Here is a 25,896-nt window from a genome sequence, read left to right as displayed (position 1 = left end):
GGGCATTTACCTTCATATACTAATTTCTAAAGTAATATTTAATGCTTCAAGGTTTTAAAATGTTTTTTTTTGCTTTAAACATCGATTAAGGCCCTCTACGACCCAAGAAAAAATTATGAAAATATAAAATTTTAGCTAAGTTTTAAAGTATTTTCTAGACAAATTGGCTTTTGTTTTCCTCCCATAGATGCACATACTAGTTGCATTGGGTAATAATAAGGCGCATGCTTTTTATTTTGAACGATTCTATCAACTACAAGCTGAGAAAATTGACTTTGAGTAGAGGTAGGTGAAATGTCCACCAAAAAGCCAAAATAGACCACTGTGCCCCCCCTCTTTTTCTAAGCTTAAGTTTTTAATATTAAAAATCTATTGCCTAGTTCTGATGATTTTTATCAACAGTTATTTCTCGCATCGTATTATAAACAGCTTAACGCGGATATGAAATGTACAAATAAAAAGATTAAAACCAGTTTTATATTCGTAGAAAACTGGATATAATACGATGCTAGACATAGTTTTTTTCGTATGGATGAGAACCGGTTCTAATCCACCGGATATTAATCGGTTTCGAGTGAATACGGGAAATAGTATTATGAAATAATTACCTTGATTATGTTATTCTCTAGTTTCAAATTTGTATCTCCTCGTTTTGCAATTATCTTTTTAATTGCAAACATTCCATTCAGGTCTTCTGGCATAGGAAAGTTATTGCCCTAAATGTAAAACAAAATTGTAATTTTTGCCTGGGATCTGAGGGGATAAGACAATGGCCGATTAATTGATGTACATCCCATATGATGATACATAAAATTATCCCTTGTGTAGATTAAAATATTAGTGGTTCAAAGGCTTGGACACTCAACTTAATAAATCAAAATTCACTAAAGTCCCCAAAATAATAAAACATTATTATAAAACTTTTGGGACCATTGTAATATACAGTCCCTTGTCACGAACTAAAAATCTTTAAAATATATGAAGAAGATTTTTGGCTAGGATATAATATTTTTAATAAAAAAAGTATTCAAGATTATTCGACACCCGTCTTGTTAAAATATTAAATTTCGTGATACAGGTATTATATGCAACATACAATTTTAGAAAATATTTTACAGTAATACAGCAGGTTGTTTAACATTTTAAAATTTTAAAGTAAAATAAAACATTTATTAAATCTAGCCAAAAGCGGGATGGTTACAGCCCGCCATCTCTAGTACCTGATATCTGCGTGACTCCGGGACTGGAGCCTGTAGCCCCAACCTCTTATTTTCCTCCTTGTGATTTTGCTTCCTCAGTTCCAGAAATTGTTGAATAGATTCTGTTGTCCAAATAGAGTCATCCTCATAATCCTTGACTGCCTGAGCGAACAGGTCCTAAACAATATTAGGCTGCATACAAACTTGTATTGAAAAACCATCATTTCTGGTATAAGTACAAACCCTATTTACTGAAGAAAAAAATAAGGTTATTTCCAATATGGCTTAGTTCAATACCGATAAATATTCCCGGGATTAGAACCAGTAGGTACTCACTCAACTATATTAAAAATCATATATTGCATCGCATTACAGACAAATTTAAGTGAATTGATTATTAAAAAAAATCATAAAATTAATACCAGTTTTTTTTGAACGGGCCTTTATCCCGTGGGTGATTACAAAACTGGTTTTAATCTTAAAATTTTTCATTTTAATATTCGCTGAAGCTGTCTATAATATGATACGATAAATTATTATTATTATACATATTCAAATTACTAATAGCTTTTAAAGAAATATTTGATTATATTCCTACCTTAATTAAATTCTAATTTACCTTGATTTCACTATCCTCCAGTTTTTCAGTCAGCTGATCAGCAACAGCTCTAAAAAAACCATTTTATTAAATGGTTTTCTATTTAATCATTGCATACACACCCTACCCGAAGACGTGTTAGGTAAGAAAAAACCCCCCGCAGAAACGGTTTACACAGGATGTACTGGGACCTCATGGTGGTTTCAGAACATGCTTTCCCTAAATTGAGTTAGTAACATAACATAACACGCCTTCGGGTGAGGTGTGTATAGTTATACTCTATTTTACAGAAATAAATCCTTATAATAAAGTAACAGGGTCTTTGTCTGTTTGTTTGTCTACCTGTGCCGAAGGATCTCGCTAACCGTTGAACCGATCGGGTTCTCCTTAACAGGGTAGCTTCTTGAAGGTCCCGGGAAATTTTATAACTATCCCAAGAGAATTTACTTTTGGAAACTACCCCCCACCCCTTAAAAAAAAAATTTCTTCTCCTTTTTCTTTGAAATCTAAATTTCAGGGTTTCGGATCCGGATCCGCATATTTTTGAGTCCAAGGATCCGGATCCTTGGACTAAAAAAAATGCGGGAAAAATGGAAAAATCTACCTAAATTTATATGAAATCTCAGACATTCTCTTGATGAGAGCCAATCTTTAAGGTTTAGGTTCAGACTTAAAAATTAAAAGTATTTTTGACTTCGAATTGAAGAACAAAATGTTTTTGAAAAATTTGGTGATTTTATTTTATTGTCAAGGATCCGGAACCGGATCCGCATACAATCAATGCGGATCCGAAACCCTGCTAAATTTTAAAAAATAGGTTTTGGGATGCAACTTCCCTCTCAAGTGCCCCTAGAGGCCTCTAGGAGCAAAGCCGCTAGTATAAAAATATTTTAGTAAATTATATCTCAGCTTTTAGTAGCGGAGCTTTTCCACGTGAAGGTGTATCCTTCTATGCATTCATTATAAAAAGCTCTCATGGTAAGTAATGCATACAGAATTGTTATTTCATTAAAAAAAATAGACATTGTCAGAACAAGATGACATTTTTTAATACTTTTTTAATAAACGATTAAAACATTTTTTTAGTGGCACACATAATCTAACTACTTTGACAGAAAGACAACCAAAATATTGAAAGAAAATTACTTATTTCCCAAATTTCTAGTTGCTTTGATTAACTGTTGCAATATTTTACCTAGGAACACCAATTTTGTAGTTGTTGAGATCTTTTAACACTTCTTTCATTACGTTGATCAACACTTTTTCCTCTGTCAAAGCCATAAAGATATCTCTGTAAACTTCTTCGTTCTTTTGAGTAGAGTCCTGAACATGTATTTAGGGTTCAGAGTTGGTTCTTAAAACAATTGTCTATTAGTAGCCAAATAACCAAATTTAATACAATTTCATCTAAAACTTTCATAAAAGGGATCTAAAACCATAGAAAGCTCACTATCATAAAATACTATTCAAATTTAAGGATTTTTTTGTTGACAAAAAAATTGGATGATTTTGCTACCCATTGCTGTGATACTTTAAAAACCCGACTCAGCTTATTCTTTTTCAATTGATATGTAAAGTTTTAATTTTGCTATATTAGAATATACCTTTATTTTTAGTTTTCCGCGGATAGGAAAATCATAATATTAATTCCTGTCTTGTTTTCCCTGATTTTTTTATAAGATATTATTTACCTCACTATTATTGAGCTTGAGCTTGAATAGAATATTGATGATAACATCTGTAGATTTCACTACATGGGCATTGGTTACTAATGAATGCTTTACTATTGTAGCATTGAATCTCGCGGGTCTGGCAAATTTTAATATGCTAAATCATTCAGTATTTATAATAAAAAATGGGTAAAATAAAACTTTAAAAATTTACATAAATGGCCCCCCCCCCCCCCCCCACTCTTTAAACATTTAATTTAGGGCAGGTTATGTTAGGTTATATTGGGTACTGGGTAGCCAGGCAGAGTGAAGCCATTACCTCAGGACTTCCCCAAATTCCAATATCAAATACGTATTAAGTACCTACTCAACAATCATGTAGGAAAGCACTATCCTAATACTAAAGTAACAGGATGTCTGTTTGTCTGTGTGTTTGTACCGAAGGATCTCGCTAACCGCTGAACCGATCGGGTTCTCCTTGACAGTGTAGCTTCTCAGATGTCCTTGAAAGGTTTAATACTATTTTGGGGGAGAGTACCACCACCCTCCCAAGAGAAATCGCCCCTAGAAAAAAAATTACCCCTCCCCCCCCACCAAAAAAAATATAACCTCAAGGTTGACTTCCTCCCTCCTCAAGTGCCTTTAGAGGCGTAGCTGCTAGTTTTAAATAAAAATCGCAACTATTTATATGAAATTAATAAAAAAAAATTCAAACAAAAAATGGACTGATGATTAGCATTCCGTACGTGTTCAATAAGAAGCCGTTCAGTTCCTAGAAAAGAAAAATACCATATGAATATATAGTTAAGTTAGGATTAGCCGGATATCCGACCAAATAACCGAATATTGAAGTTGCCAAAAAAAGTTTTATTAGGTATATAAAAAATGGGTTAAGACTTAAAAAAAGGTAAAGGTAGGTTGCTAAAATTCCGTGTGAGGAAAAAAATAGGTGTGAGCCTAAAAGGCTTACAAACGGAAGTAGAACGATAAAATTTATGTAAACTTTAAAAAAATTGTCTAGTTCATTTTAATAAGGAATAAACATATTTAGTAAATATTATCATTCTTCTACTGTTTTTAAGCCTTAAAACTAGCACCCTAACGGAATTTTAGCACAACCCACCTCTCCCTTTATAGCTAACTGGTCATCATTGGGAGTAAACATCACTTAATCGTGCCTTGTCCTATCCCTTTATATCCCTGAGAACACTACGTAGTCAAACACAACAGGAAAAAAGTAAAATCAATTTAGTTTAACCTGATTAGCTTGCGGTGTATTTCTTGAGAGAAGATGTAAAATCAGCTGGTTGTTGATCGTTGCAAACGAAATATCTTTTAACTCGCTGGCAACCTGAACATAAAATAAAGGAATAGTTGCATGAAGTGCATTTCAAAAAATTTATTTCAAACACAAGTTACAAGTATATCATTAAACATATATAAGTTTTTATTACAATAAATAACAAACAATTAGACATCACTAAATTAGTCGTAATGCTGTTTTTGTGAAAAAAAAACCAGCTATATAAATTGCAAATATCATAAAAATACGATTTTCAAGTCTTGATATTTTTAAGCTATATGGTAGAAAATTAAAATTCTTTTACAATATGCAGTGCACTAAAATTAAGTTTAAATATATTTCGTGCAACTACCCCTTTTACAAACTTGCGCATTTGTCATCTAAGGCATTGCAAATCAATTGCATTGCAAACAAAAGTGAAACAAGATTAGTATTCATGAAACTGATGCCTTTTTGAAATGAAAAAATATTACTAATAAATGTCCTTAAGGCCATACAAATGATAAGCAATTTTATGAATTGGTGGCAGAAGTGACACTAGATGCCTTTTTTTTGCAAAAAGGCTTTAAAAGAGAGTTGTGCGAAAAATTCCTTGCTGAAATAGGTAGGAATAACTGTTTAGATTTGAGATTTCTTCAAACTTAGTAATCATACAACTGTCTGAAGCCTGTAAGATCCATGAATATGGATAGATTAACGTACACAGTGAAACATGGAACAGATGTTCAGTAGTCATAAAAATGAAAGAGAAAGATTTGATAAAATAAAATAACGAAACAATTATATAAATATTCCGTAGAATGGCCAGCAGCCTGACGGACCAAGTAAGTTGTATAGAGGATGCTTTTCACAAATAAAAACAGAGAACCTTAATTGGGAATAGTCTCTTTCGTGGCAACGCCCCTTAAGAGGCGATTCGCGTGTTCTTAAAATGGCTTTTTATAGGTTATATTAGGTTAGGTAATATTGCAATAGAAATAGCAAAAAAGCTACTGTGAAAAATACGAAGAATCGCCCCTTGAGGTGCGTTGCCACGAAAGGGACTATACCCCCTTAATTTACACCGGACAACGTGAATTTTAGATTAGCTTGACTAAAAAAATACTTACATAATTGAAAAGTGCCCCTGGTGTCATAGTGTTGGAATCATAGTTATGATTAATCATTGCTCGGGCTACTTTAGGAATCTGCACAAAACAGCCAACAGACTAAAATAAGATAATTTTATTAAGACGGCTTGGCTTCAATTTGAATTCACGCAACCTCCTCCTAGTTGCGTGAGAGAAGGGAGACTGTTAAGTAGTTTGGACGCCTAATAATCAAGTTTGTAACACAACACATCCCTTAATTCCAGGCTCCTCTGAGGAGAGAGTCATTTATTACGGTGACTTAATAAGGGACACATGGCATACTCAAAATCAGCGAAGGTGAGATAATAACGAGATCTCATGAGAAGGAGTGTCAAGTTTTACTTGAACGTGGAGTTTGGTGGCTATACAAAATTGTCTCGTCATAATCCAAAACTCTAAGAAACTATGGCTATTGGCTAATCAAACAAACAAACAACAAACATCTTGGCTAAGGATAGTCGAAACAGGGCGACAACCTCCCCAAAGCGAAGCTCAAATAAATCAGTATTCCAAAACTCAGATGAATAGTATAACTATGTATATCACATAAAAACATTTTATCAAAAAAGTTAAAAATTCAAATTTTTTAAATGGACTTACGAACATTCATGGTAAGTTAACGATTATACAATTTCTACGCTTTCTAAATCGTGCCTATCTATAACAAGTATCACAATGCCAAGTTTGAAATCGATAGGACATTACTAACATGCCTGAACGCTATACGGACACAAATACAAAAATTAATGAAAACAGAAAAGCATTTTGTAAAAAAAAGTAAAACTGACCTGAACATCCTTCATAGCCATGGCGCACTCAGACAAACTTTTAAATCCCTGAATAATTTCATAATAAGGTTTTTATAATTACACAAATATTTCATCTTATTTTGGGATTTAAAATACGAATAGATCCACGGATTTAAAGAGATAAGACAATGGCTGGTACAAAACAAATGTTAATAAACAAAATTTCCCCTTCCGTAGATTACTATTAGTGGTTGAAACATTAGAAGTCTCAACTTGATAAAACAACCAATCAAAATTCAATAATAGTCCCCAAAGTTGTTAAGCCGACGAATAATAAAACGGTATTATAAAACTTTGGGGACTTAGTATAATAAACAGCCTAATGTCCCCTTCCTTCCTCATTAAAAAATACTGTCATACTATAAACTTATTAATGTGACAGCTTTTTGTGGATTAATTTTACTTATGATTGTTCTTAATTTTCTTATTTATTGTCAGATTTTATAAACATAAATATTGAATGAAGTGTAAAAGTATTAACCTGAAGAATAACAAAATTTGTCATATCGCCAAGTTGAACTTTATTTTCCTCTGGTCTCTTAGACATTTCATTATGCAGGGCCTGATAATAAAAAATTACAATGTTAATTATAAATGTATTAATTGCCAGAAAGCTTGAAGACAATGTGGTGTAGTGACGTCTAAATGCGCTCCATTCTACACCCTTACAACGCCACCCAACAAAACAAGGATGACAACATCCATAATAGCGAAGCTCTGAAACGGTACGACAATTGAACATTAACACTTGTATAGTGTCCGAACTGAATAATCAGAATATAAATGTATTAAAGTAGAAACAAAAAGTTTTGTCCAAAAACTGCTAAAATACAGGATAACGTTTAAGGACAAACTTACTTTTTGAGGACTTAATTAAAGATACTTCGCTTATGACATTGTACTTAATTGTTCTAGGAATCAGTATTCCGAAAATCAAATCGATCGGATATGTAAACTTGTCGTTAAAAATGTAAAAAATCAACATGTTTAATATAGACGTACTGACAATCTGGTAACTATTATAGAATTGCTTTGCTTTCTAAAACTATTCTAACATGTCTACATAGAAGAAAAGAGCTAACTGCTTCGGACGGACTGACCCTATTATAGAAAAGCTTGGTTACTTAATAAATCAGGGGTGTATATTCTGCAAATTTTACCCTGCTAAAGGGGGGGGGGGGAGAATAAAAAATATGTGGTTGGGGGAAAAAAGGAAAAATTAGAAGAACTGAAAACACTTTTTCCATTTTTCTTCCCTCTTTAGTGAAAAAAAACTGAAAGAATGTGTAGGAGGGGGGATAATATGAATAAAATAAAAGAGTTCTGAAATTTTTTTCCATTTTTTTCCTTCCTTGCTGGAAAAAAAACTAGGAGGGGAAAAAATAAAAAATTTTGCAGCAAGGGAAAAAAATGAATCTTGTGCAGAATATACATCTATGTAATAAATTTAGATAAATTGTCCCAATAACCCAGATATTACCTGAATGTAATCTCTCCTATCAGATTCTATGCTGCGCATAACAAATGATTTTAACTGTTGGGTCTGTCCATTATCGTATAATCTAAATATATTTGTTAACACTAATCAGTAATGCTCTCTTGTTTTAGATAACCAAGAAGAACCATCAAATGCCTCGTGAAAGTCAAACAAACAGTAAATAGATATATATATTAAGTCACGAAACCTTTACAAAGACTCACAAAGCCTATCTGCAAAAAAAGAAGCACACAATACCTACATATCAGGATAGCGCATATTTCTCTTATTTGACTATAGGATGTGTAAACTGATGTATTATGGAGATCTTAAATATGTTGGACCGTTGGTGCTTTCAGAACAAGCTTTTTATGACCGGGTGAGTTGAGTTTTTGTCTTATTTATTTAGTATCATGCATTAGTTCGGTTTCCGGAACCAAAGATAAATCAAAATCAGTAATTATGGATGGAAACATGGACAAAGTGAGTTACAGAGCAGATTTTCAGTTGTCATAAAAAAGAAAACAAATAGGATATACAGGGTGAGACAGAAAAAACTTAGTTTTCCGATTTTCTGATACAACCAATAGGAATATGGAAAAAACAATTACAGGTTCTTGTTCTCTATAAAAATATACATTAAACTTAGAAAAGGTGTTTTAGAATATTTCTGAAATCAACGGCGCTTTTTAGAGCATAAAGATTTCAAAAAAATCACGAAACCCTAAACAAAAAATCTAGGTATGTCTTTTGAAGTATGCCCGTTAGACCGACGGACCAATTAAATTAATGCTGATTGGTGTAGGGAATCATCACTAAATATTTGAAAGGTCTATATAAAAAAGAAGCAGAGAAAATCATATTTCCCCCATAGCGTTACAGACGGAATGAAGGACATACAAAGTGAATTTAAAAAGTAGCTTCGCTACTAATAAAACAAGAATACTTTTCATAAATCATATGTATGTCAATAATAAAGCGTTTTATCCATATTTTTGAATATTTTTTTATACGATTTTGAAAGATGTAATACGAAATAACTTTGTTGATTTTTAAGAACACTACCTCACAAAATAGGCATAATATATAGATGTAAAATATTTTCACAAAAATTGATCGAATTTTACCAGGGAATTATAAATTGGCTGATTTATAGAGAATATTTAATCCTGTATTTAGTATCTATTACCATAACGTACAACTACACATAGACACACAAACAAAAACACAAACCGACAAATTTTCTGGGTACTAATATTTCTGGGTACCCCAAAAAAGTCATAATGAAAACTTACTTCATGACCATTTCCGCAGCCTTCTCTGGTTCAACATTAGACTTGACCAGAATATTCGTGAAAAATATTCCATCTGTCCTCTTCTGTTCTGCAGATTTGTTACCGTTTGCACCAACAGAATTCTTTTAAAAAATAAATTGATTGAGATAAGGGGGATAGGGATGGTTTAATTCCTAAGGGACAGTTGCACGAAGTGCATTTCAAGAGTTGGATTGCAAGCATAAGTTACAAAAATGCCATGTAACATATAAAATTTTCTATTACAATAAATATTAAACAAATAAACATCCCTAAATTAGTAGTCATGCTGTTTTTTTTGTGAAAATAAGCCAGCTATATAAACTGTATATATCACAAGAATGCAATTTTCAAGTCTTGATATTTTTAAAACTATATGATGGAAAATTAAAATTATTTTAAATATCTAAATTCAAGTTTAAATACATTTCGTACAACTACCCCTTAAGCAAAAAAAGTCATTGGGGTAGTTGAACGAAATGCATGCAACAAATCAGACGAATAAACTAACATTAACAAACATAAAAAGGTAGCACTTATAACATTAAAGGAAATTCCTTATTATAGAAATACTTGCTTAAAACATGGTGCTAAATCTTTCTAAGAATCAACATCCCAATCTACATTCTACATCCAGCTGTTCTTAATTATGACCAAACGCATAATTAAGAACAGTTTGACCTAATAAGCGCATTTGACTGGAAAGCTTGCACCCAACTTTACGGAAAATACGCGGAAAAAATGACTCCCTTTCATGTCAAACTATACATAAAAAGTCAACACTAAACTTAAATTATTATAAATTGACATACTTTTGACACTCATAGACTTTCCTAATTATGTCTTGTATATAAAAATCATAATGCGAAATTTTAAGTTGTTTGGACGATTTATAATATTCCTTATATAACCAGAGCTATACGTTACCGACGACAGACGGACCGACGTCAGTATTCATAAAACAGTCTAGCTTTAAAAGTATCATTTAGATAAAAAGACTTACTGCAAAATCTTCATACAGTTGGAATGCCATTTCTGCGTTTCCAGCAAAAATAATCGCAGGGAGTGAGTTACGCATTTCCTGAACAAATAATTTTAGGTTGAACATAATTTCTTAGCTAAATAGTAAAAAGTAGCAGTGTACATACATTTCAACCAATAATTCCAACCGTCGCTATCGCCGAATTATTTTTCGTTTTCTCGTCAAATCGAAGAATTTTGAATTATTTGATAAAACTAATTCCCGTATATTTTTATTTAAAAACTATGAAAAATAAGTTGGTCTTCTTAAAAATTGTCTATTTTGACGAGAAATAGCCCAAAAAAATCCGGCAGTAAAGGCAATTTCGCTTCTTGTCTTTACAGTTTTATATCATACCCAATTAAAGCGACTGCCATGCCAAATTTTAGCGTTCTTCTCCTGTTTTAAAGTCTTAGAACACATAATCTAACGGCAAAGAAGGATAAAACCTCCCATATTATAAGATTAATTTAAGCTTTGTTGGCTCCGAGATGATAAAGGCTTGTGCCAACAAAACTAATATTAATGATATGATTTTTCGTTAAAAATTGTCTATAATACGATACTATACATGATTTTTTTACTATCGCACAGAAATAGTTTTAATCCAGCAAATATTCAAACCATACTGGCATAATTAAAGTAAAACAATAGAGGGAGGAAGAGGTTAAATAACTGTATGTCCCCACAAAGTGGACCATTGCACCGACTTTCAATTGGTTCTTATAATATTATCCAATAGCGTCGAACACAGCCAAGTCGCTACAAAAGAGCAGAAAGCAAAAGAGCAAGAAAAAAGGTTCCCAACACTGGGTCCAGGTGGTTATCTGGGTTATTTATACTGGTATAATAGATTTATTAACCTGGAAGTATCCCATTTGTCTTGGAATCTTTTCAGTCAATGTTTCAGCTTTAGCTCCCATACCACTCTCACACAGGGACACCAGGAGCTAAAAAAAACAGATATCATTATCAGTACACTAGGAGATTTTTTCTCCGTTTTTTTTAAATTCACGTAGTACAGTTGCATTTATTATGCCTTTTGGTGAAAAAACACTTAAGAAAAAATTTAATCATTGTGAACATGTATTATGCCCAGTATTTTCACTTTGAAATTTTTAGGCTCCCCTTATGGGGCCAAAAATTCATTGCATTAGAACAATGGCTTCATAGTGCTTCAAGAAAAGTAGTACAGGAGTAGTATCGGGAACTTTTGTCCCTTTAAAAATATCTCGTTCCTAGCTTGAAAAAATCTCAAAAAAACACCATTTTTAGGGTCTTTGGAAATTGGACAATTTTTACAGGTTTTTTTTTTGCGGTAGGAAAGAAACGAGATATTTTAAGACTGACAAAAGTTCCTGATCCTACTACACTACAATACACAGCTCAAACCAACAACTGAATTAATTCGGGAAAAATATTTGGTATTTTCAGCTGATATTGGGGGGACTGCTTTCGTAATTACTAAATTGGCCCCCCTAAAAAGCTAAAGTACCGAAATATTTTCTACACTTGATTCAAAGTATAATAAAAATCCTCCGAGTATGTGATAATATAGGCCTACAAATGAATGTTAAGGCATTTTGGTAATAACTATAAAGAACTATGTCTATGATGCATGAACTGTCAAAAATCAAGGCAAGAAAACAAAGACCTTCACACAAACTGCATGTTGAGCACTGATACCAACCCATCAACGCCCTTCATTTTTAATAATAAATCAAAAATGAAGAAGGGGGGGGGGGGGGGGGTAGTAGTTTTCCTTTTGATTGCATATTACTTTACTTTGGGTTAGGTTGGGTTATTGGCATACCCTTCAGATTCTGAATGACGCAGGTACTGGCTTCAGTGCTTAGTGCTAGGTAAGAAAGCGCCTAATGAAGATTTAAAAAAAAAAGATATATCAAACCTTGAAATGGTCTCCAGCGTCTAGACGAATCTCCTTCTCAACTGCTTCTTGTAGTAGCTCTTCAACCTTAACGAGACAATGGATTTTAGTTAAAAACAAGAATGACAACATCCATAAAAGAGAATCTCAACAAGTATTGACCGGAGAGAGAGATGAGGGACAATGGGTTGTTTATTGCACAAGTCCCCAAAGTTTTATATTAACTATTTTCGTATTCGTTGGCTTAACAACTTTGAGGACTTTTCATTTTTTAGTAGTTATTATTGGTTAGATCATTAAGTTGAGTATTCATACGTTTCAACCACCAAATTTAATCTACTGAAGGGGTAATTTTGTATCATCATTTGGGATGTACATCAATTTATTGTCTCATCCCTTCAGATCCATGAGTATTGACTAATAAAGCATTTCATATAAATCAGAATTTTAATGAAAATTATATCCCAAAATTTGTTTGGACATACTTACATTAGGTATAAGACTAGATATATTAGTGATGCTTCTCTTATTTAAGGGGGGGGGAAGTTCTGCCACTTTCGCGTAAACAGTGTGCAGTGGACTAGGTATTGATTTTAGATTATAGGTTATTTAGGATAAAAGTTTACTTTTGGGTATTAGTTCACGTATATTTAATCATTTTTTGAATAGGTCTCCAGGTTCAGGTGCTGCAGGCTGGAAGGTCGTTTCTGGACAGGTAAAAAAATTAAAATTTTTTTGTTTGAAGAGTTAGAGAGCAACTTATGAAACAAAATATGCTTCTTTTTGAATGTTATTAACATATCTGCAGAAAAAATTAAATTCGGCCTCCAGGTTCAGGTGCTGCAGGCCTCCAGGTACACTCTGGACAGGTAAAAATTTAAAAAAATTATTTGAAGAGTTAGAGGTACACTTATTAAACCAAATATGCATCTTTTTGAATGTTATTACCATTTTAGAAGAAAAAATGACATCCGGCCTCCAGGTTCAGGTGCTGCAGGCCTCCAGGTACACTCTGGACAGGTAAAAATTAAGTTTTCTTATTTGAAGAGTTAGAGGTACACTTATTTAACCAAATATGCATCTTTATGGATGTTATCATCATATTTGCAGAAAAATTTAAAATCGGCCTCCAGGTTCAGGTGCTGCAGGCCTCCAGGTACACTCTGGACAGGTAAAAATTAAAATTTCTTATTTGAAGAGTTTGATGTACACTTATTTAACCAAATATGCATCTTTTTGGATGTTATTACCATATTTGAAGAAAAAATGACAATCGGCCTCCAGGTTCAGGTGCTGCAGGCCTCCAGGTACACTCTGGACAGGTAAAAATTAAAAACATTAATTTGAAGAGTTAGAGGTACACTTATTTAACCAAATATGCATCTTTTTGGATGTTATTACCATATTTGAAGAAAAAATGACAATCGGCCTCCAGGTTCAGGTGCTGCAGGCCTCCAGGTACACTCTGGACAGGTAAAAATTAAAAACATTTATTTGAAGAGTTAGAGGTACACTTATTTAACCAAATATGCATCTTTTTGGATGTTATTACCATATTTGAAGAAAAAATGACAATCGGCCTCCAGGTTCAGGTGCTGCAGGCCTCCAGGTACACTCTGGACAGGTAAAAATTAAAATTTCTTATTTGAAGAGTTTGATGTACACTTATTTAACCAAATATGCATCTTTTTGGATGTTATTACCATATTTGAAGAAAAAATGACAATCGGCCTCCAGGTTCAGGTGCTGCAGGCCTCCAGGTACACTCTGGACAGGTAGAAATTAAAATTTCTTATTTGAAGAGTTAGAGGTACACTTATAAAACAAAATATGCATCTTTTTGTATGTTATTACCATATTTGAAGGTAAATTTACAATCGGCCTCCAGGTTTAGGTGCTGCAGGCCTCCAGGTACACTCTGGACAGGTAAAAATTTAAATTTCTTATTTAAAGAGTCAGAGATACACTTATTAAACCAAATATGCAACTTATTGGATGTTATTACCATATTTGAAGGTAAATTGACAATCGGCCTCCAGGTTCAGGTGCTGCAGGCCTCCAGGTACACTCTGGACAGGCAGTTATAATATTTTTTGATACTTTTTGATTTGGACACCTTACCTGGATCCTGGTGACCACTGGTGACTGCTTGTGGCCGCTGGCAAGGTAAATTCCAATAAAGGTAATATTTGATATTAGAGGAAAGGTTTCTAAATAGAAAATTATTAAAATATAATAATATGACAAAAGGGGGAGGTCATTTTCTAGTAAATTCCGTAAAAGTGTGTGTGTTATAAGTCCTAAAAATAGTAGTAGAACGATAAGGTGCTCCCTATTGTTCTATTCAATAGGAAATACAAATATATAGAGCACCTTATCGTTCTACTACTATTTTTAGGCCTTATAACACACACACCTTTACGGAATTTACTAGAAAATGACCTCCCCCTTTATTAAGTGAGTCTTCTATTTTTGTTCCAGGCAGGCATTTTTTATATAAAGTTTCTTTTCTATTTCTACATAGTATACCTTTCTTTTAAATAAAAGATTACACATTTGATTTACCTGTCCAGCAGGCTCTTGGAGGCCGCCTACAGCCTGTCTGGAGCCTTAAATGCTATATTATACTAAATTATTATAATTTAGCCATTTTCTTTTTAGAAACCATTCCTATAAATTCAAAAATAACCATTTAGGATTTTTTAACTGGCTACCAACAACCAGCAGTCAACAGGATCCAGGTAAGGTTTCCAAATTAAAAAGTATTAAAAAATATTTTAACTGCCTGTCCAGAGTTGACCTGGAGGCCTCCAGTACCTGAACCTGGAGGCTGATTGTCAATTTATCTTCAAATATGATAATAACATCCAAAAACACGCATATTTGGATTAATAAGTGTACCTCTAACTCTTCAAATAAGAAATTTTAATTTCTACCTGTCCAGAGTGTACCTGGAGGCATGCAGCACCTGAAACTAGAGTCCAATTTGAATTTTTTCTGTAAATATGATAATAACATCCAAATAGATGCATATTTGGTTTTATAAGTGTACCTGTAACCCTTTAAATAAATTTTTTTAATTTTTACCTGTCTAGAATGGATCTGGAGGCCTGCAGCACCTGTACCTGGAGGCCGATTGTCAATTTACCTTCTAATATGGTAATAACATCCAAAAAGATGCATATTTGGTTTAATAAGTTTACCTCTAACTCTTTAAATAATTTTTTTAAAATTTTTACCTGTCCAGAATGTACCTGGAGGCCTGCAGCACCTGAACCTGGAGGCCGATTGTCAATTTACCTTCAAATATGGTAATAACATCCAAAAAGATGCATATTTGGTTAAATAAGTGTACCTCTAACTCTTCAAATAAATATTTTTAATTTTTACCTGTCCAGAGTGTACCTGGAGGCCTGCAGCACCTGAACCTGGAGGCCGATTGTCATTTTTTCTTCAAATATGGTAATAACATCCAAAAAGATGCATATTTGGTTAAATAAGTGTACATCAAACTATTCAAATAGGAAATTTTAATTTTTACCTGTCCAGAGTGTACCTGGAGGCCTGCAGCACCTGAACCTGGAGGCCGATTTTAAATTTTTCTGCAAATATGATGATAACATCCATAAAGATGCATATTTGGTTAAATAAGTGTACCTCTAACTCTTCAAATAAGAAAACTTAATTTTTACCTGTCCAGAGTGTACCTGGAGGCCTGCAGCACCTGAACCTGGAGGCCGATTGTCATTTTTTCTTCTAATATGGTAATAACATTCAAAAAGATGCATATTTGGTTAAATAAGTGTACCTCTAACTCTTCAAATAATTTTTTTAAATTTTTACCTGTCCACAGTGTACCTGGAGGCCTGCAGCACCTGAACCTGGAGGCCGAATTTAATTTTTTCTGCAGATATGTTAATAACATTTAAAAAGAAGCATATTTTGTTTTATAAGTTGCTCTCTAACTCTTCAAACAAAAAATTTTTAATTTTTTTACCTGTCCAGAAACGACCTTCCAGCCTGCAGCACCTGAACCTGGAGACCTATTCAAAAAATGATTAAATATACGTGAACTAATACCCAAAAGTAAACTTTTATCCTAAATAACCTATAATCTAAAATCAATACCTAGTCCACTGCACACTGTTTACGCGAAAGTGGCAGAACTTCCCCCCCCCTTGTACATAAATTTTACAGGAATCACCAAGCTAATTTTGAAATAGATAAGAAAATTAGGATATCCCTTCATTACCTATAAGACGGACTGAACATTAAAAAGACTTTTTTAACATATGTTTCTGACTCTTTTTATACAAAAAAAACCATTTAGTTAGAGACATGCTGTTTTAGCACTAGCAAGTCATCAACTTACCCTATCCCAGTCTTGAACCTTGGCAGCCGCCTGGAGCATCCAGGTATAGGTTTCCGCTCCTGGCAACAGGTTCGAGTTTGCCATAATATCAAGAGTTTCGTTGGTCGATTCCTTGTCCTAAAATGTATTTCAATATTAGGGTTACATGCAGAGGTCGTGATAAAATCTAAAAAAATAACTGCAAATTGTATTATTTGCAAACTTTTAAAATCAGAGGTGGATTCTAGTGGTTCTTACTGCAAACTATATGCATTTCAAAGACAATTTTTAATTAAGCTAAAATTGAAATTATCCAAACTTTACAAATGTACCTATATAAAATAATTATATAACTCCTAAGTGCTAAGCAATATAATTTTAATAAGGTTTTTGTAACAGTTGTCAAACTTAAAATTCATGAAAAAACTGCATTTTTAAAACTTGATTAGACTTCAGAGGATAGCTCAAAAATTAATATTAGTACAAAAACGTTATATACCTTTATGAAAACTAAAGGTTATGAGCTTTCCAATGGTATGCGTAGCGTTTTTCTACCACTTCTAGGTGCTGAGCAATGACATGTTTAAAATGTCTTTATATTTTTTGCAGGCTTGCCAATGTGAATTTTAGGTTAAAAATAGCTAAAATCTTTTTTCCGGATTTTCTCCCAAGAAGGAACGCTTTTGATTTCGTTTTTTGCATTTTTCATTAGTCTATATACAGGGTGCACCACATAAAACCGGACTTTTTCTAAACGGCCATAGCGTCAAAACTACTTGACCAATCAGGACGTTTGACCCCACTATAAAAAGCTTAGGTAATGACCTTTTAGCACAAAAAAAATCTTTGGATGAAGATGGGCTCGTACTCCGAGCTCGCCGCGCTTATGTTCAACAAGGCAGATTCGAAATCTGCTGGTAATATAATCTGGATTCTCGACTAGGGCCCACTATATCGGACCTCAGCCCATTTGTAGGTGAGCTAGAGTTATGCAACTTGCTGGGGATACTGTTAGATACATAAGTAAGACACTAGAAAAGACTAGAGCTCTTTATCTAAAATAACTTGGCTGTAGTACTCCGGCAAAGTGAAACGTGGCAGATTTAGAGTTGTCAAAAACGTCAAAAATCGTGTAAAATCGTGAAAATTTCTTGGTTCTCGACGTTAAAGACCCATATGGAACTTAAAAACTCATTTTCGACTATAGATTGCGCTGACAACCCTAGCTGAATCTTCATGCCATTTCCAAAAAGGTATAAAACGTCGTTCTAGCTCAACTGTGGTCCAAATGAAGGCCTCCGTGTCAAAGGGTAGCTTGAAAGTTTGGTTAATTTGGATCCTGCGGTTACTCACAATCCTAAGGAAATGTGGCCTTTCAGCAGCCCGATCTTAATTCAATGGACTTTTGGGGCGGGAGCTACTTTGAAGCATGCATAGACGTGCTCATACTACAAAGACCTCCCTCATTGCCACTATCAAGGAGAACTTCGCCAGCTTGGACAGGAACATTTTGACCTGGGACTGCCGGCGGTTAAGGAGGTGGGTAGAGGCGGTGATTGATACTGGCGGCGATTTTATTCAATGATCTAATAGTCATATACCTAGTTTGCTTTCCAGTTTTTACAATTTAATAAAATCTTTAAAATTGACGCTTTTATGTTAATTTGTTTACAATTTAGAAAAAGTCCGGTTTTATGTGGCGCACCCTGTATGTATAAATCAGAATCTGTAATAATCTCAGATAGCCCCTTTCAAAAAACTGCTTTACCCTTCCGGCGACCAGTGTGAAGTGTAGTGTTGTATGAAGAAAAAAAGCAATTAAGGGTGCTTATATTTTCAAATTTTCTCGTCATGCAACACTCTACTCAACTTCCTTGATTCAGCTGAGATGGATTCTTAAATAAAAATGAGGTCGCTGCATCGCTTGTGAGACAAAATTGTTTTTGTGAAAAATCACATAAAAATCCACCAAAAAAATCATAGAAGGGTTATAAGATTTTATTAAATTTTTATATGATTTTAGAGGATTTTTCACAAAGACTATTTTGCCTCACCAGCGATTCTAATGTTTTTTTAAGAATCCATCTCTGTTTGAGATATTAATTATTGAATAAACAGACATTTAGCCTTTTCATTAGATACCTGAGGTGAATTCTTAAAAAAACTTTTTGGCTCACTGCCTCACTAACACAGTGAGGCAAAATTATCACCTCTAAAATTTTAGCGTGCCTCACTAATTTTAGTTGCTACATAATTGAGCTATGTAGCAACTAAAGATTTTATTTTAACACTTTTTTTCTCGGGGATAGTGGGGTGAAACAACCCCAAATTGTTAAGTTATAAAATACAAGGAAGGGGGGGGGGGGAGTTTATACACTTATAGGAAATGAAATTTAGTATAAAATTTTGCTCTGGATGTTTGGGCTAGTTAATATAGTTATTAACCTGATTATTTTTGTAAAATCTTATATGATAAATTATCAATAAACATTAAGTTTGACAATTTCCTTCTAGTGGCTAGTTGGGTAAAACTTCCCCCAAAACTACTAAAACTTTAAGTTCTGGGCTTATTTTCAAAAATATTGGGCTGATTTTGTTAATGAAAACTTTTTTTCTTCAAATAACCTAACTAAATAATCACTATAGATTCCAATTAGGCACCTCTTTCAAGGACAAAATTATTTTTTTCTATGATGTGAAATAAGTTTTAAAGTTCAATATGAAATCTTTGAAAATAAGCTCAGAACTTATAATTTTTGTATTTTAAGGGTGTTTTACCCCACTAGACTCTAGAAGGAAAGTGCCAAAATTAAATCTGTAATAACTCCTTAGTTCAATTATGTGAAAAATGTTTACATTAAAAAAATTAGCCTAATGTCTTTAAAAATAATCTCATATCTTATAACCAATCTCATTGAAGAACCAACTTAAAAAAATAACTATAACAACAAGTCCAAAACAGCCAGGGCAAAATCAGATACTGACTTAAAATTTTAATGTTTTAGGAAGCCTTAAGTAGGAAAGTGCCACATATGGCTACATATCTAAATTATGAGGATAAATTTTGAGTTAAAAAAATCATCTTGATATCTTTAAAAATAGGCTTATAAATTTTAGTGTTTTGGAGAGTGAAATACCCCACTAGCCCCAAAACTGAAATCTTTAGTGACTACTTTGCTAAAATATGATAAAAAAAATTTACATTAAAAAAATTTGCTTAACATTAGATATGTCCAAAAATGTTTACATTAAAAAAAATAACTTAATGTCTTTGAAAATAATCTCATATCTTATAATTTTAGGGTTTTAGGGGCTGTTTTACCCCACTAGCTCCTATAAAAGATTTTACAAAATGAATCCGGTCAATAACTATAACAAAAACAACTAGGGCAAAATTTTATACTGAATTTCATTTACTAGTATATAAACTCCCCCCTCTCTCCTAGGTTCTTACTAAAAACTATACACATTTCAAAGCTTAAATTGAAAGTACCTAAAATATACAAATATACCTATATAAAATGATATATATAACTCCTAGGTGCTAAGCAATATAGTTTTTAAAAGGTTTGTGTAACAAGTATCAAACTTAAAATTCCAGAAAAAAATGCATTTTTAAAACTTGTGTATACTTTAGAGGATAGCTCAAAAACTAATAATAGTACAAAAACGTTATATACCTTAATGAAAACTAGAGGTTATGAGCTTTCCAATGGTATGCGTAGCATTTTTCTACCACTTCTAGGTGCTGAGCAATGACATGTTTAAAATGTCTTTATATTTTTTGCAGGCTTGCCAATGTAATGTGAATTTTAGGTTAAAAATAGCTAAAATCTTTTTCCCGGATTTTCTCCCAAGAAGGAACGCTTTTGATTTCGTTTTTTTGCATTTTTTATTAGTCTACATATGTATATATCAGAATCTGTAATAATCTCAGATTAGCCCCTTTCAAAAAACTGCTTTTCCCTTCCGGCGACCAGTGAATTCAATCAATCTTATTAGGACTAAATCAAAAGTCCTAAGGGGCAATGGCACTAGTCTTGATATTAACAAACGAACAATAAATATAATTGCTTTCTTACCTTATTGTAAACATGTCCATACAACAGAGAGTGGAAAACTGATTCATTGATGGCCATTCCCTAAAATTCAAATATTTTAACATCAAAGCATTAACGTTATTAAATAAAAAAGATGAAAACGTCCAAAATTAGCGACGCTCTTGATTATAATATTATGAAGATCATTCAAGCAGATGGAAGATAAAAATGAGGTAAATAGTAGATGTTTAAGGAGTTAAATGTTTCCACAAAATTCAATACATAGTAATAGTATAACAGTAAGAGAGACAGACATAAAATGTTGAGTAGGTGCGCTGTAAGCTTTCAAAAAATTCTGAAGTCTCTATCTTGATTAAAAGCAGAGAAAAATGGCTATTATATTAATGTAATGTAATGCATTACAGACAGACCGATAGACCATGTGATTTAGAGAGTAGATTCGCATTGTCCATTGCACCGTAAAATCTATCTTATAAAAATAGCAGCCGAGAAATTCTCGTATCTTAGAGACGGACGGGACAGTTAAAATTTTATTTCTGGTGACATACAAATATTTTTTACAATGCTTTATAACACACTTTAAATCAAAATATTACATAACTAAATATTATAAAATGATATACACAACAAACTAAGGCATTTAAAGGGATAAGACAATTGGCAATAAATTGATGTATAATCCCAATGATTACACACATAACTACTATTTCTGTAGAATACAATTATTGTCTAAAACGTTTGGACACTCAACTAAATGAACCAACCGATCAAAATTTAATAAAAGTCCCGGAAATTGTTAAGTCAACGAATAAGAAAACGTTATCTTAGTAGACTTTGAGTGTAAAAAAACAGCCCAATGTCCCCTCCCTCCCTCACAATAAAGTAGCATACCTCTTCTTTCATTTGTTCCAGAACTGTTGTTGCTCCAGTTATATTTCCCTCCATACAATATAGTCCTTAAAGCATATATAAATATTAAAACATGGAAGACGACAACAAAGACAAAATTTTAGCATAAAAATTACCTAGATTAATGATTTATTAATTGGCCATTGGCCTTTCAAAGGTTTAAATACCAACAGGTATAAGACAAATGAGATGATAAACCTTTTCTAGATCAAAATTATTGGTGATAAAGTTAGGACACTGAAGATTTGCAAGACCCAAACAAGATTTAATAAAGGTAAAAAGTTTCAAATATTTTTAAGCCAACGACTGAAAGATTGTGTTTTAAATCATACGGGACTAGTATAATTTACAGTCCAATTTCTTCACCCTCTCTGCCTACCTATTAAATAGTTGTAAGTAACTCTATTGGGTAGACAGCCAGCCCCCTCCATATCTGTCAGGAACTTGGAAACCTCCACCTTCTCACCATTATCCATGTGTAACTAAAAACAAGGATAACAACATTATAAGTTAGAATTCAACTTTCATTGCAAAGTTTGGGTTTAGTCCCTTTCGTGACAACGTCTCTTAAGGGGCGTTTCGTCCTATTTTCACAGCAGCTTTTCTGCGTGGGGCTCTAACCCTGTGGGGCAATCACCTAACCTAACCTCAAATAACCTATCAAAAGCTACTGTAAAAATACGACGTGACGCCCCTTAAGAAGCGTTGTCACGAAAGGGACTATACCCAACAGTTTTCTTTGATAAGAAGAATCTACACATAAAGTCGCAGAACCTAAACAAATAACACTGCTCAGTAAATCCCATCTCCCAAAATGCATGTTTAACATGAATGACAGTAGGTGAGAAGCACAAAAACAATCATAAATGGACAAACGAACACGAGTTTATCTGTAATAGCAGCTGAGAAAATCACATTTCTCCATTTTCTATTTTGAAAAGACGAATAGATAAATATTAATTACCTTTAAAATAGCGTTGAAATGGCTGACATCCAATTTGGTGATGGAATATAATGTTGATATTAATTCCTCCACTCGCTTTCGTCTAAAATACAAAAAAAGGATTGATACAATCATAAAAAGAAAGATATTCAGATTCTTAAGGTATAAGGGGGGGTGGGGGGGTAATGCAAACATCTTTTAGTCAATGCAAAAGTGGCACTTATAATTCAAATGTTGCTTTATGCTTAAATATGCCTTATTGTTATAAAAATATTAACAAAAAACAAGTTTAAAAGCAGCTTTGTAAACTTCTTCTTGTTGAAAATTAACACATACAGACGGGCGTTCTGATATACTCTAATTCTAAATCATTCTAAACTTCTTAGGGAAAAGAAAATGAACGATAAATTGATGTATGTACAAGTACATCCCCAATGATGATACACAAAATTATCCCTTCTGTAAATGCAATTAGTGGTTGAAACGTTTGGACTTTTAACAAACCAATCAAAATTCAAGTAAAGTCCCCAAAGCTGTTAAGCCAACAAAAGAAAATGTTTTTAAAAACTCTGGAGACTAGTGTAATAAGCAATGTCCCCTCCCTCCCTGTAACTAACCTGTCTTGTTTAGAATCATCTGTGCAAGCATTTTATAAATTTTGGGGACTAGTGTAATAAGTAATGTCCCCTCCCTCCCTGTAACTAACCTGTCTTGTTTAGAATCATCTGTGCAAGCATTACCACAGAATCTGAGGAGTAGCAAGGCCTGGGTACTTGAACATACTCCTCTACGACGCTGAAAAGAAGGAAAGTTAAAGTTTATTCATAAAACTTTGGGTACCAGTGTAATTTTCAGTACCATGTCCCCTTCCTCCATGCATCCTTACACTTTATCAAATAGAAATTATTTTCTGTGCCAAAAATTAAAAACCCGTTGAGAAATGGCAATAATTTTATATTGAAAGTAGCACATACATTCTACTACTTTAGCAGAAAAACAAACGTCCTTAAGATCATAACACACAAACCATCGTACAAAATGAATTATAGTTCATTAGTAAGAGAAAACTTAACATAAATTTCAGCCTTCTATCTTTAATGAAAAATCTCTTTTCTCCAGAGTCATACAAGCGGACAAAGTTGGGAGTTGATTCGTTTCTAAAATGCTATAAGGAGGGGGGGGGGAGGGGGAGTTAATACAACCATCTCGTAATCACTCAGAATCCGAATTTCGTAATGAAACTTGGCATGTGTTCAATTTTTGGAAAATAGACCTACCAAGGATTTCTCATGCCAAGTTCGATTTGAAGTGCCATTTGCGCATTGATTGCGAGATGGTTGTATTAAAAAAACCTCTATATAAACAAAAACACTTACTATAAACTGTATTGCTTCATCCAATTCATTAATCCTTATCCTTCCAAATTTTCTTAGCTCCATGTCCATTTTGTACAGGTTTCTAAATATAATATACAAATGTTTACACTAGGTTGAAATTGCGGATTCGGATTGTTAATTTTTATGACTTGTAGAATTTTAAAAAGGCCTTTAAAAAATAAAAAAGCGCAGCTTCTCTTTAACTCTTATTGCGACACATATTTACATATAAACTTTATAATGATTTTAAAATCTGATCTACTTTTATCCAAGAGTGATTCTCATTTCTCATACAATTTTTTTCACGGAACACCAGAAAAATTAGCATTAAGACTATTGGATGTTTTTATTTGAGGATTTTTTCACTCAATATTTTCATTTCGACAAATTTTTTTCTTAATTTTTTAAAAACAGAACATTAAAAATCTACCTAATCTTCTTTGGAATCGCTAAAACTTTCTAGTGCTTGTAATTACTGAGCTTCTTAAATAAGCAGCCATGTTATGAAACTTATTCAGTATACTTACTTGTCCAATTGTGCATCAGTTGAATTTATTGCCGCATTTCCTTCAACACCAGAAGAATTTGATTCATATGCCTGAAATAAATATTAGTATATGTATATAAGTTCAAAATGGATATAGAATGCGCGGTATTGTGAGAGATTCTTGCATATCCCAAAAAGATATTTCTCCCAGCAGCTGGCGATCATATCCATAGCCGCCACCTCCCCCCCCCCCCCACACTAATATGACTTAACCAATCTCCTCGTATTGCCATATTATGGCCGTAATATGAGGAATATATTAGCAACAAAACTTAACGACAAAAAATTAAATGTCCACGTTTTTCATTTTTAGTGAAAAACAGAAAAATAGGATCTTAAGGGATAAGACAATGGAAGATATATTGAAGTACTTCCCCAATAACAATCAATAAAATTAACCTTCTATAGATTAAGATTATTGACTAAAAAGTTTGGACACTGCTAATTTGAGCCAATCAATCAATTACCTTAAGTTAATGTTATATGCAGTTAAAATATTTTGCAATATGCTTCAATTTTAGCACATGAACCCCCCCCCCCCCATTCTAAAAGAACAAATGTTCTTACTTGTTGTACCTGGGCTTGTGCACATCTGGAGCTGCAGTGGACAAAGCTTCTTGCTTGCTGCTACCCCCCCCCCCCCCAATTCTAAAAGAACAAATGTTCTTACTTGTTGTACCTGGGCTTGTGCACATCTGGAGCTGCAGAGGACAAAGCTTCTTGCTTGCTGCTACCCCCCCCCCCCCATTCTAAAAGAACAAATGTTCTTACTTGTTGTACCTGGGCTTGTGCACATCTGGAGCTGCAGAGGACAAAGCTTCTTGCTTGCTGCTACCCCCCCCCCCCCCCCCACCCAATTCTAAAAGAACAAATGTTCTTACTTGTTGTACCTGGGCTTGTGCACATCTGGAGCTACAGAGGACAAAGCTTCTTGCTTGCTGCTACCCCCCCCCGGGCCCCCCCCCCCCCCCCACCCAATTCTAAAAGAACAAATGTTCTTACTTGTTGTACCTGGGCTTGTGCACATCTGGAGCTACAGAGGACAAAGCTTCTGGCTTGCTGCTGCTGTTGGACATTCACCATCCTAACAAAAGTGGAATGTAGCACAAATCCATATACTAAAGTAACAGGATGTCTGTGTGTGTATGTTTGTACCGAAGGTTCTCGATAACCGCTGAACCGATCGGATTCTCCTTAACATGGTAGCTTCTCATAGGTCCCGGGATGGTTTATAACTATTTTGTGGGAGGGTACCACCACCCTCCCAAGAGAAATCACAAAAATATCTAATCCTTTTTCTT

The 25,896-nt window shown here is 33.6% G+C and overlaps 1 protein-coding gene across 3 annotated transcripts in view; it reads right to left on the bottom strand.

Moving 5' to 3' along the window:
- Window positions 1-25,896, bottom strand: part of LOC145322629 (leucine-rich PPR motif-containing protein, mitochondrial-like) — a 52,943-nt gene that overhangs the window by 26,752 nt on the left and 295 nt on the right. For 2 of the 3 annotated variants that reach the window (XM_080164779.1, XM_080164780.1), the window contains exons 2-25: window positions 25,598-25,679; window positions 24,576-24,646; window positions 24,049-24,130; window positions 23,379-23,467; window positions 22,694-22,775; window positions 22,109-22,211; window positions 21,712-21,776; window positions 20,842-20,901; window positions 16,781-16,897; window positions 12,430-12,495; window positions 11,384-11,470; window positions 10,503-10,580; window positions 9,482-9,603; window positions 8,190-8,271; window positions 7,191-7,271; window positions 6,689-6,736; window positions 5,880-5,978; window positions 4,726-4,818; window positions 4,214-4,239; window positions 3,489-3,606; window positions 2,993-3,120; window positions 1,819-1,867; window positions 1,221-1,376; window positions 609-716 (exon numbers count right to left, since the gene is read on the bottom strand). In XM_080164779.1, coding sequence (XP_080020905.1) covers window positions 609-716; window positions 1,221-1,376; window positions 1,819-1,867; window positions 2,993-3,120; window positions 3,489-3,606; window positions 4,214-4,239; window positions 4,726-4,818; window positions 5,880-5,978; window positions 6,689-6,736; window positions 7,191-7,271; window positions 8,190-8,271; window positions 9,482-9,603; window positions 10,503-10,580; window positions 11,384-11,470; window positions 12,430-12,495; window positions 16,781-16,897; window positions 20,842-20,901; window positions 21,712-21,776; window positions 22,109-22,211; window positions 22,694-22,775; window positions 23,379-23,467; window positions 24,049-24,130; window positions 24,576-24,646; window positions 25,598-25,679 — 2,092 coding nt within the window. The remainder of the gene's footprint in view (window positions 1-608; window positions 717-1,220; window positions 1,377-1,818; window positions 1,868-2,992; window positions 3,121-3,488; window positions 3,607-4,213; window positions 4,240-4,725; window positions 4,819-5,879; window positions 5,979-6,688; window positions 6,737-7,190; window positions 7,272-8,189; window positions 8,272-9,481; window positions 9,604-10,502; window positions 10,581-11,383; window positions 11,471-12,429; window positions 12,496-16,780; window positions 16,898-20,841; window positions 20,902-21,711; window positions 21,777-22,108; window positions 22,212-22,693; window positions 22,776-23,378; window positions 23,468-24,048; window positions 24,131-24,575; window positions 24,647-25,597; window positions 25,680-25,896) is intronic. The other variant, XM_080164781.1, reaches the window with a different exon arrangement.

The sequence above is a fragment of the Acartia tonsa genome, chromosome 6, assembly GCF_053477335.1.
Source record: "Acartia tonsa isolate MP-2025a chromosome 6, ASM5347733v1, whole genome shotgun sequence".
NCBI classification, from domain to species: Eukaryota; Metazoa; Arthropoda; class Copepoda; order Calanoida; family Acartiidae; genus Acartia; species Acartia tonsa.
Note: the sequence above shows the minus strand (reverse complement) of the source record. Positions and strands in the feature narration are given on the sequence as shown.